This window comes from Aedes aegypti, chromosome 3 (genome assembly GCF_002204515.2).
Source record: "Aedes aegypti strain LVP_AGWG chromosome 3, AaegL5.0 Primary Assembly, whole genome shotgun sequence".
In the NCBI taxonomy this organism is placed as follows: Eukaryota; Metazoa; Arthropoda; class Insecta; order Diptera; family Culicidae; genus Aedes; species Aedes aegypti.
Genome location: NC_035109.1, coordinates 288,487,045 through 288,500,120, shown reverse-complemented (window position 1 = coordinate 288,500,120; position 13,076 = coordinate 288,487,045). Strand labels below are relative to the sequence as shown.

Here is a 13,076-nt window from a genome sequence, read left to right as displayed (position 1 = left end):
TTAGATAGGAACAACCCCAGTGCTCAAAAGTTGAACCCATGTGGCGTTTTTATCGACTACATAAACGTCAAACATGATCAAAAGTGTCAAGGTTCTAATTTGTACCCATTTTTGAAATTAAAGTTTAAACATAATACTGCCGTTATTTACGCAGGACTAGGTAATAGAAAATTTGGTAAACCAGAGGCTATTTAACGAAAACATAGTATGGATATTCCGTGGTCTGCATGTTCAATATTGTCTTGAAGGTTACACAGTCTTCAATATTGAGGGCTGTATATTCTTTATAAATTAACTGCTATGTTAAGTTTAGATGAGATATTACAACTTTTGTCCATTTTTTCACCCATTTCCTTACGTTTGGAATTCGCAATGAACTGATGGCAAGGCCACTAATTTTAGTTTGTATATTTTCATTTTCGGGGCCCAGATAGCCGTAGCGGTAAACGCGCAACTATTCAGCAAGACCAAGCTGAGGGTCGTGGGTTCGAATCCCACCGGTCGAGGGTCTTTTCGGGTTGGAAATTTTCTCGACTTCCCAGGGCATAGAGTATCTTCGTACCTGCCACACGATATACACATGCAAAAATGGTCATTGGCATAGTAAGCTCTTAGTTAATAACTGTGGAAGTGCTCATAGGAACACTAAGCTGAGAAGCAGGCTCTGTCCCAGTGGGGACGCAACGCCAGAAAGAAGAAGATATTTTCATACTTTTTATTCACTATCGATTTAGTAGCAGATCCACTCCTTCATCGGTGGACCGTCGGTGGTGGGTGGCTCTCACCCGCAGAACTATTCGAAATTTCCACATTTACACGCATTACATGCATTTGTTAGACAACTTTTCAAGTTTGTAATCACTTTTCTTTTTTTGCAATTTCTTATCGTAATAGGCTGTTTTTCATCACGCCAATCTGTCATGAAACGGCCTACTTTCCTGCACTGAAGTTTGCAGTGCGGGAATAGTCATTACGCAACTGAAACCAGTGCTGTAATGATTCATTACGCAACTGTTTTGAGTTGCGTAATGAATCATAACGCAACAATTTTGCAGAAATTGTATAGTAATGGTGAATGCATTCCGATATAATTTCTGGTGGTCTTCTACGAAATTACAAAAAAAAAAATGTAAATGCAAATTTAAGTCTCGTGCTGTAAAAATCGTCATTCTGCAACTTGTTTCGTAAACTACTATTCAGCGACTAGGAATACTACATCAACGACGAAAATTTGATTCGCGATAAAATAGCTCATCAATACTGGGGAAAATTTTCACTTCACTGTATTTATGTTTATTGGCGTAAACATTCCCTAACAACGCCATAGAAACGATAGAGTGAAAACAGTGTACACAAACCTGCCAGCTAGCCAACTCGCCAGCTGTTACTTCCACCTTCCCTGCAGCTAATCACACCGCGCACCCACTGACTGCTTACATCGGTAAACCTGTCATTATAAAAACCTTGGTGAAATCTGTGTTTGGCATTTAGCAAACAACTCAGAAAACTCAATGATTGCTGAGATGGCAATTTCATAAACAAAATGTGCCAGTCTGCGTGCCGAAACGTGCCATGAGCCTCTGTACGAGCCATAAATTCCTTTGTTCTTTTGACTTTTACTATGCGCCGTGTGTAGGTGCTGTCTAGCTCTCTCTCACGGACAGCTTGAAAACAGAGCGCACAGTAAAAGTCAAACGTTTTATAGCATGCATAGGCTCATAGCTGCGCAAGGCACACTGCGTAGAGTGACCATCCCTTTGACAGAACATGATTAATGAAATTTGGTTGGAAGTATAATAATAATTTCACAAAACGGCAAATTTATTGTTTATGCAGCATTCCTAAAAATACAATTTCTACTGAAGTTTGATATTTATAAGGATGTTTCGTCTATATGTTTATTCCTAAACCATTATATATTTTCATGAAAAACAAGTTAGTTACAATTAAACTTCAAAATTAAACAAAATCTTGTATAATACAGAAAAATTTAAGATTTTTGCTGTAATGTGGAAATTATTGCATTGGCCTATAAATTTTATGGTTTAAAGTTTTCTTGTACTCATAAATGCAAGTTTACAGAACATTCAAATAATATTTTCAAAAACTACAGTCGATTCTCCCTTACTCATGGTGTTATGGGGAACCTCTTTCAAAACGACCACTCCGGGGTCAACTCCTTGGTGTCTCATGAAGCAGAAATCAAGTGCTTAGGCTAAGCATAGTCCTGCGGGTACACCTTGTAGACCAGAACTAAAGATCTTCGAAAATTAGCAGAAGATTGCATAGTTAATTATTGATCATGTAGTCAATTCCCGCCTAAGGAAACTTGTTGTTATAAGGTTTTTGTTTAACGTTTTGAAGTTTACATGTACACGACGAAACACGGATCAAATGTACAAATGGAAATTGAAACTACGAAAAGAAACCACGTGCTCCGGTGGGGTTCGAACCCAAGGCTCCTTGTTCGCTAGATGGGCGCTTCAACCTACAAGCTGCGGAGCCCCTTCAAAACGTTGAAAAAAGCCTTATAATAGCAGAAGATTGTTCGAAAAAAAAAAAATCTATGATCTATATTTACCACTATGAGAAAATTTTAAATCATAAAATTGACAAGTCATTTTGATTATTGATTGTGAAAAAGCTACACGTCTTCTCGGTCTTCTAATAAATACTGCGCTCTCGCCTAGGCATGGCGCTTGGCGAAAGAGGACCGCGTAATTATTGAGTTGAATTCGAATTTAGGTTTACTTCTGCGTAAATGAGTACTCTCGTGGTGTAGGGGTAACGCGCCCTGTCTAGTGAGCAGGGAGTCATGACTTCGGTTCTAACCGAGAAGATGTGTAACTTTTTCGCAAATTTTACACAATTTGTTAATTTAATCCAATTTACAATAAAATGTTTAGTTTTAACGGTAGTTGTGTAAACGATAAATCATAATTAAAAAAAAAAAATACGTAGGTTATCATAAGCAAGAAAACATGGAATGTATGACATTCACTAACCTTGGAAGGAACATCGATTTGGTACTGGCCTGGCCAAATTATCCCCAGTGATCAATTTGATTCCAGATTATGCAACATGTTCTAATTTTTTTTTGTAATGGGTAGTCTTTATTTATTCTCTTAAATCAATCCTCGGTTCCATAGACACCGTGAAGTTGTTGAAGCGCAGACCGTGGGACACTATCCCACGCGGTGACACCATCGCATCGCAAATGATGGTTGGCTTGCCAGACGCACGCACATCTCTCGATTGACTAATGTCTTTTCAGTTAGGAAAAGTGATTTATCAATTTTGCCTGTCGCACATGTTTCGGCGAAAATGCTGTCAATGCTTCGACAGGAGGAGATCGTTATCTCGAACGGATTGGGGAGGATTAGGTATATCCGTTTGGTGGGTGAGGTATTTGGTGGAGCTAATAGACTTCGGAGTGCTAAAAGCAAATCAATAGCCGTGTTTTTGCTTACTTCGGAGCGTTAGGACAAAAATGTATGTTGACTCATTTGTCATTGAAATAAATTGGTTCATTGCGAGTCAATGATGAAAGACTCCAAATTGGCTCTACTCTGGAACACATCTCGGTGTTTGTATGACAGATTGACAGGTGACTCGAGATCTGTCTTCCATAAAAAATAGTATGTCATTATAAGAGATATGCTGATGAATCGAAGTCGAAGAAGTCACGTCTAGTACACGACACTGAAGACGGCCTTGCAGTTGAGGTCGAAATACGCGTATCTGTCAAAGGATACAAACTCTAGTGGAATTAAATGGTGTAGTACTTAATTCGGTTTACATTTATTTAGAGTGTCGATTATTCCCTGATTTCCCCTACTTTACCAAATGTTACAATCATAGCATATCAGCTCAAGATTACAATGCAACTTGTATCTATCCGTCTATCCGTCTGCCTATTTCCATCATAGTCATCGTTATTACCGTCACTGTAAATTTAATTCGCTTTCACTCTGACTCCAAAGAAACCTTCTCGCGAAATACACTAGTTCCAGTAAAAGATTCATCATTCGTTTGTTTTCTGTGGTAGGATATAATGCCGGGAGAGTAGCTAGGTAGTAGTGCAAGAAACGTTGAAAGCCAAAACAGTTCTACTTACCAGCACGATTTCAACCGCACCGACTATGTACATAGCGGCCGCCAGTGTCGTTCCCGTGTAGAACAACATCCCAACAGCGCCGCCGAACTCGGGCCCGAGCGATCTGCGAAAAGAAAAAATAAAACGAATTCAGATGAAAATTGAGAAAAAAGGAGATTACAGTTGGAGGAATAGGAGAGTATGATGCAGAACGCACCACTTTGCATTTTCATAAGCTATCTTTCTAAATAACAGTATGAAAGAAATAGCAGCCAGGTGTCTCCATCTGGTTGCTCTTAAACAAAGAACGTAAATTGTTTTGTAAGTCGTTAATTCCAAATTTAAATATAATAAAAAAAAAGTTTGTTTTAAAGACACTTTTACCCCAAATGTATATTTTAGATCTATGTATCATTTTTCGCAAACGAACATTTTTGCACGCTTCGCATTATTATTTTTGCAAATATGAAAATCTTTTTGTTTTACTAATGGTTTTTAACGTTCCTATTCTTTTCAGTTACTAATGATGCGAAACTGTCGAAAAAATTACCATTACATTTTTATTTGTATATAGAAGATAGATAAACAGATTAAATAAGAATTAAAAACAAAAGCATCCAAACACAGGGTTGGTTATTGAATAATAAATGTATTTTAAAATCTTATAAGCTTTCTAGTGCTTCATTCTTAAAACTCTTATTATTGTTTATGATGATACAAAATCATTGTTTAATATAAAGTTGAACAAAACTAGAAGTTTGGTAATGAACAGAGATTATTCCGAGCCGCTGGTTCATGTTGAATCGCTCTCCTCTTAATGCGATTCCTTCAATTGGTCGCTCGGTTGTCTAGAATACCAGTGACTGATATCTCCCCATCGTGCCGCAGATAGCTAGCACAGCGCCAGGCAATGCATAATTTAATTAAGTCAAGTCAAATTTGTTTGCAGAAATTATGGATGGACGGACATTGTTAAGTAAAACTTGTACAATGAAGAAAAACGCATAGAATGGACTCTGCTGGGCGGGCGTTTGAACCGCTTGCTATAGTAGCAGCAGAGCACATAAAGACGACTTCGTCTCTGAATACAGTGGAGGTTTTCAGTTTTTCAAGGGGGGCTTACGGTGACAGCATTAGGTGGAAGACGCTAAGTGCTTGTTGTAATATTAATAAAGTTGTAGTAAATAGTATTACTGCGTTTTCCTTTGGCTTACCGAAGTAAATGTTTGCTTACTGTGGAAAGGAAAATTAAACAACTTAAGGAACTTATGGAATGTTTGTGAATCGTGGACACTTGATCATCATTTAAATTGTATTAAACAAATCCATAAAATCTCTTATTATTTCCTTTTAAAAGAAATAAAACCCTCTCATTAAACAAAATACAGTCTCCACCAGAAAAAGGCACTCTATCACTTGTTTTGATAAGCATGGAAATGGGCAAACATCTTAATATTTAACACAGCAAGAATGTTATTTTTGAATGATTTTTTTATTATTATTTCGAAACAAATTTTCTCAAAAAGCGTGTCAATATTAAGTTCCCATCAGGCTTTTCGTTCACTTGGCAATATTTTATTCTTGTTTGTCCTGAATTCGGTTTTTTATTTACTTTTGTTTAAGCTATTCAAGGCTTTTAGGAGACAGGATATTATTGGTCAAAACTTATTAAGTTGTTCTGTTTTATGGCCCAAATTTACATCAATCGATGGTACTGGTTGAATCGGCTGGTTGAATGTTAGATATAATAACTGAAACATGACTAATATATGAGCTTATAGTTAGTTTTCCATTGGTTTTAAATAAGTGGGGCAATTAAATTTCAGTAGTTTTTGAATATATTTACTTCTTAAAACACTCTTAAAAATATAAATCAACAATATAAACAAAATGCACTATATATAAACTTTTATGCATGAATCATGAATTTTCCAAACAAAATGTTCTTTATGCTCTCAGTTTTTTTTAGATTAAGGATATTTAAAGGTATGTCTAGAAAACGAATTTTTTTTTTGAAAAATTCAAGAAATTTGAAATTTTGTTGTTTTTTTTCATATTTTTCACATCTTAAATGGAATTATTCAAGAAATGAAAGATGTTTATAAAAAAAACATAGAAAATTAACTTCTTATATTTTTTCAAAAGTTTTAAGAGTAGATATGTAGAATGTGCAATAATTATAATTATTGCACATTCTACATATCTACTCTTAAAACAGAAGTTATTATAATAACTATTTATTATTGCCGTTTCAACTACAGAGTAATTCTCCTCGGAATATGAAGTGATGAATTAAGAAAATTTGGAGAATATTTGGTATTTTCATAGAATATAATAAAATATTAAATACCTCGATATAACGTAACTCGATTTTTTATTTTCGTTACGTTATATCGAGGTTACGTTAAATCGAAGGAATTTTTTTTCTAAATTTCGTTCTACATGTATTGTTTTACGAGAAAATGGATCTAAAATTGATGTTATTGACGTAGCAGGCATTTCCAATCTTTCTTACATATTTTTTTAATCTTGCAGTAATCTTTCAAGAAATGTATGCCGGAAATATCTTTGGAGTAATCCTCAAACACTCGAATGATGATCTCTCAGTGATCTTTTAAAAAGGTAATAATGAGCCGTCCATGGACATTGCTAACAGTCAGTTATGGAACTGGAAGAACTTCGTTATAGTGTAGAACTAGCCCTCGTGTGTTAAAATACACTCAAATAAAGATTTAAAAAAAAAAAAAAAAAAAAAGAACTTCGTTATGAGGAAATCGATGTAAAATTCTTACAACAAATGCTTCTATTATTTCTTGGCAGAATTTTAGAATAAATTTCCCAAGAATTCTATTAAAAATGTATAAGAGAATTCCTGAAGAAATCACTTCTTTTGAAGTGCGAGATCTAGATGATTGTAAAAAAATATGTTATTTTCAGTAAATTAGGTACATTTTTCGAACAAACTTACATTTTTTAACCAACTAGTAAGATAATAAGACTATTGATGTCGTTTTCCTATTAGAGATAGTGCTTTTGACAGATATATTTCCATTTTTTCTTAAGGAGGAGCATATTATACCTGGTTACCCAAAGAAAATTCTATTCAGAGTGCAGCATAAAATCAATAAAACCATACATATAAAGGTAATGCCACTTATTCACATGACAAATCATGTGAAAATATGAATATTACTACATTCCCGTTATACATCGCATAATCGAGAATAGACGCAAATTCATGTATTCGCAAATTCAAATTCATTTTGTGTAAATTTGCAACAAATCTGGCATTCCCTTTATGTGCATGAGAATTTTATGCTGATTTAACATCAAAGATTTTTCTGAGAATTTTTGAATTTTAGCTAGAAAATCTGTATCGTATGGAGAGATCTTGAGATTATAGCAACATAAAATTATGAAATTACTAGACTTTTAAGATTCCAGTTGATTCTGTTGTAAAATCCGAAAATTTCCATTAATCATCCAAGAAAACCTCCAGAATTTCCTTCAAGAATTCCTCTCGAGAATTCCTTCAGAGATTTATCCAGAATAAAATCGTAGATTTCTGCAAGGATTTTTTCCAGTAATTTCTCCAAGATAATCTCCATCGTAGTCCCTACAGCTTTTTCTTCCGGGATTCCACTAGCAGTTTTGCCAGAGGTTCCTCCAGGAAGATCCTTGTTCGCTACCAGATTTTCTAGACCAATTCCGATAGGGCTCCAGAAAAATCTTCAGCAATTCGTTCATGAATTTTGTCAAGCGATTCCTCTAAGGACTATTCCAGGAATTTTTCTAGCGTTTTCACCGGGAGTTTCTGCCGGAATGCCTACAGTGATTCCCTCAGTAAAACTTCCACAGATTATCCTCAGTGGTTTCTCGAGATACCTCTAGGAATTATTCCTGAGATTTCCTCTAGGATTTTTCCCGGAGATCCCACCAGAAACCCATCTAGTGATTCTACAAGAAATAACTTTATGACTTCCTATAGGGATTTCTTGAGAGTTTCCTTCGGGAATTCTTGCAGGGATTCCTTCAGGAAAATCTCGATACATGAGTTATGCTTAGGATGTTGCGAGGTAATCTTCCAGGGAACTCGACAGTTTATACTGATCTGTCTTCTAAAAAAACTCCAGGGATTCCTCCAAAAAATCCTGTAGAAATTCCTACCAAGATTCGCTCTTGAATTCCTACAGGGATATCATCAAAAAGAATAGGAATTCCTCCAAGGTTTCCTCCACGATTTGTTAGAGACTCCTTGTTGGGTTTCGGTGGCGAAGAAAGAGAGGTCTTCCGAGATTTATAATATCCGCTTGTATTTGGAGATATTTTAATATCCTGCATGTAATTATTTCATTAATTGAGTAATTGCTTTGTATGGTTGAAAATAGTACTCACGTTTAGTCAATCTTCGTTTCTTTATCCGTCCTATGTCCAATGTCCCTGATTAGCTCTATAAGGTCTGCCTATATGTCATTTAGTAAGTATTTTGTCTAATTCATATGTATTTTATCTTAGTTACCTGAAGGTGATAATTTTAGATCTAATAATTTAAGGTTAGCATCAACTCTAGCATAAGTCGCATGAACTTTATCGTGATATCTAGGGAAAAAACACTCTAATTTATATTCGTAAAGTTACAAATTCATTGTACTACCTTCATAGATATAAGCATGTAGTTTTAGGTAATTTTAATGATAATAGATTAAGGAAAACTGTAAATAACTAGCTTTAAGCAAATCTGCATGTGTCTCCAATGACTTTCGTTTTCACTATTTCAGATTTGTTTTCCATGATCGCTTTCTATTCTAGTCCAATACATGGACAAGATGACAGAAGTCCATCGGCGCGCAACCTTATCGCACAGAGGGGCATGATCAATAACGTTGTTAGGAGCGACACAACACCGAGGGGTTGTAACAGTCCCCCCCCCGGTATGCCAACTCCAAGATTTGGCTTACCCACTTTCGCTCCAAACATCAAGTACCGCCAGTTTCACAGCCGGACGCTCGTAAACCCCTTTGCTTGTTTGAACTGTTGCTCTACGTACCTGTCCGCCTTTCTCTACTGTACCAATAACTCGGCCCTTTGGCCAGCAATTCCTCGGTAACTCCGGATCTGTAATGACGACGACGTCACCTACCGCTATTGGTTTTACCTTTTTGAACCACTTAGTTCGCCTTGTGATTACGGGAAGGTAGTTAGTAAGCCAGCGTCTCCAAAATTGGTTTGCTATCATCTGTGACACTTGCCATCCACGTCGGACCATCTGGACGTTATCGTCGTAGAGTGTCATTGGTTTCGATCCATCCGATGACCCCAATAAAAAATGGTTAGGGGTAAGCGCCGGCTCTGATTCGTTGTCCACGGGTACTTCAGTCAAAGGCCGACTGTTCAGTACAGATTCTATCTGTGTTAACGCGCTACGCAGTTCCTCGTCTGTTGGTCGCTTACACTTGAGCACTTCCGTTAGATTCCTTTTAACTGATTGAACCAACCTCTCCCAGCTGCCTCCCATATGGGGGCTGGCCGGTGGATTGAATTGCCAAGACGTTGTTGGTGTTGTGAACTCCTTTGCAATTTCGTGACTGTCCAAAAGGCGAAGAGCTTCACGAAGTTCTTTGGACGCACCAACAAAATTTGTCCCCCTATCGCTATAGAAGCAAACAGGAGTTCCCCGACGTGCGATGAAATTGTTCAACACCATCATGCATGAGCTTGTGCTAAGAGTGTTAGCGACCTCAATATGAAGAGCCCGAATCGTCAGACACGTCAGTATGACCCTCCAACGCTTCTCGACTTTACGACCCACAATAACTTCGATTGGCCCAAAATAATCCACGCCTACGTGGGAAAACGGCCGGCTAAACGCAGCCAGTCTTGCTTTTGGAAGTTCGGCCATTTCTGGTGGAGCAGGTTTTGCATCACGATTGCGACACCACATACAGCTGCATCTCATCCTACGGAGCGTTTGGCGAAGCCTTGGAATACAATATCGTCGACGAACTTCGTTAGCCACTGTAGCATAATTCCGATGATGATATCTTTCGTGGAAATCCGAAAGCAGAAGGTTGGTTACCGGGTGATTATCAGGAAGTATGATCGGGTATTTTTCATCTGGAAAAAGGAAGTGGCACTTAGAAGCCCTGCTGTTCATTCGTAGGACACTATCTTCATCCAAGAATGGACTCATTTTGTAGATCCGACTGCTGCTTTCCACTTGTGTTCGCAGATTATTTCCCGCTTCCTTAGCTTGACATAATATCTTCATCTCCTCGCTGAATACATCTAATTGCGCTTGACGAAAATGGTATAACTGAGCCAGTCGTAGTTCTTCACTTGACAATAGTCCTCGCCGTAAAGGTAATCCTTGTTGCTTGGCTCGTAGGTTAACCACGAATCGCTGCACGTATGCCGTAACTTTAGTCAATCGCCTCCAGCTGGAATAATGAGCTGCTTCAACAACTGCCTTCGCATCTTTACTGTGAACGTGCGCTAGAATATTCGACTTCATCTCTTCACACGTTGTTTCCATACTATGTGGCGAAGCTGGCCACTCTCGCTCCGGTTGCTGCAGGAAAGCTGGTCCTTGGAACCAGCGATCAGAAGTTTTTAGCTGCACCTGACCCGTCCATTTGGTGCCATCATCAGCGACGTTCCACTCCGATTTGATCCAGTTCCATTCGGTGACGTCCGAAGTATCTAGAATTTCGCTTACTCTCGCTGCAACATACTGGCTATAGCGTCGGTGGTCAGAGCGTAGCCAACACAGAACGTTACGAGAGTCACACCAAAAGAAGCGTTGAGATACTGGGAGCGATAAAGACTTGGATATTGTGTCCGCTAGTCTCGTGCCGATAACAGCGGCTTGAAGTTCTGACCTTGGAGTTGACAGGTATTTCAGAGGAGCTACACGTGTCTTCGCTCCGACTAATGCACATTCTACATATCCGTGCTCTTCGAACCGTAGGTATACGACAGCCGCCATGCCATTATCACCTGCGTCAACAAAGGTGTGCATCTGAATCTGATTATGCTCTCCAACGGTTGTAACTCGACGGAAACATCGGGGTATCTGTAATTCCTCCAGCTTCGGTAGTAAACTTATCCAAGCCTTCCAACTCTCGAGCTGCCTTCCTTCTATCTGGTCGTCCCATTTAAGCCCCATACGCCACACTTCCTGGAGCGTAACCTTGAGTATCATTAGAAAATGAGATACAAGTCCTAACGGATCAAAAATGCTCATAAGAATGCGCAGTAGCTCTCGCTTGGTGGGGGCTCGATTCCCATCAATCAGCGCTGCTTCGAATCGAGACCAACTTATTTTGAAAGTAAAGCAATCGGTTGATGTATTCCACCACATTCCCAATACCTTTTCGGTGGCTACTTCGGCCGTGAAATTCAAAGACTTTTTTCCTGTGGCACTTTCATCTAAAGCTTCCAATACCTTGGGGGAGTTCGATACCCAATTCCTGATATCAAAGCCTCCTTGCGCGTGGACGTGTTTTACTGATTTAGCTAACTCTATAGCTTCTATCTCCGTCTCCGTGCTGGCAAGCATATCGTCCACATAATGCTTTTTCAATATGGTCTCAACCGCAAGCGGGAACTCTACTTCGAACCTCCGTGCATTTTGATTCTTTACGAATTGGGCAGTCGTCGGCGATGAACGAGCTCCGAAGATCATTACAGAGACCATGGATGTGTTAGGTTCTCCGTCGTTGATGCTATCGTTCCACAGGAAAAGTTGACAAAATTGGTCTTCGGGGCGAATACCAATCTGGAGGAACATCTCCCTGATGTCTCCGCAAATACCATAGCGATACTCCCTAAATTGATTCAGAACGTTTACCAGCGAGCTAAGCATATCTGGACCAGTAAGCAGTACCGAGTTCAGACTAACTCCATGTGCCATCGCTGCCGCATCCCATACAATTCTGATCTTACCTGGCTTGTTGGGTTTGATCACTGGGAATGTCGGGAGATACCAGATTCGGTCCTTTTTCTGCACCAACTCTTCTGCTGTTACCTTCCTAATATAGCCTTTCGCCAGATAATCAGCCAGTTTTTCATCATAGGCGAGTTTTAGATTGGCATCGTTAGCCAAACGTCTTTGCAGGCACTTCAGACGTTGAAGAGCCATCGGCCGACTATCAGGTAAACGGATATCATCGAAACGCCATAGAAGCCCAGATTCGTATTTGTTTCCGACCACTCGCGTGAATGAATTCAATAATGCCATCGCCCTTTCATCGTCTCTAGACATCGTTGAGTTTACCGGTGCCATTATTCCCAAACTATCTAAGCTGAAATACTGTTTGACTTCTCGGTGAAGTAGCTCATCGTTAGGGTGATTGCATGCACATATATGGTAACTATAACTTCCGTCAGCCTTCGGTTCGTGATTTGACCGACCTCCGAAGATCGTCCAGCCTAGATGAGTCTTCACAGCGATGGGTTCGCCATCCTTTCCTTCACGACATCGTCTCACCAACGAAACATTGGCATGCTTGACTCCGATGAGAATCCTGGGACGCACTCGATTATACGATTCGACTGGGACATCACTCAGGTGCTGATACTTGCTCTTTAGGACATCAACGTTCAAACTTTGATACGGTAACTCAAGTGCCTCAACCGTTCGCACTCCGCTCAAGTCAAACTTTTTACCATTAATACCGGAGATTCCAACATCCACACGTCTCGACTTTTCCTCGAATCGATGAGTTCCTCCTGTCCACTTTAAACATAATGGCAGTGGATTGCCAACCAGCTCCAACTCATTGGCTATTTGTTCATCCAACAACGTTAACTCCGATCCATCGTCGAGAAAGGCGTAGCATTCAACCTTCGCTTGCGGTCCAAATAATGTCACGGGGAGATAACGGAAAAGCTCCAGGCCAGCGTTCACTTGGTGCGTATTCACACTGTGCTCTTCTTTAGTTTTTGATTGATTTGCACTAACTGCCGATACACTCGGTGC

At 39.1% G+C, this 13,076-nt stretch overlaps 1 protein-coding gene across 14 annotated transcripts in view; it reads right to left on the bottom strand.

Moving 5' to 3' along the window:
* LOC5575390 (solute carrier family 12 member 4) overlaps positions 1 to 13,076 on the bottom strand; it is a 791,918-nt gene that overhangs the window by 174,290 nt on the left and 604,552 nt on the right. For all 14 annotated transcript variants that reach the window (XM_021849571.1, XM_021849567.1, XM_021849570.1 and 11 more), the window contains one exon: positions 4,118 to 4,220. In XM_021849571.1, the coding sequence (XP_021705263.1) occupies positions 4,118 to 4,220 (103 nt within the window). The remainder of the gene's footprint in view (positions 1 to 4,117; positions 4,221 to 13,076) is intronic.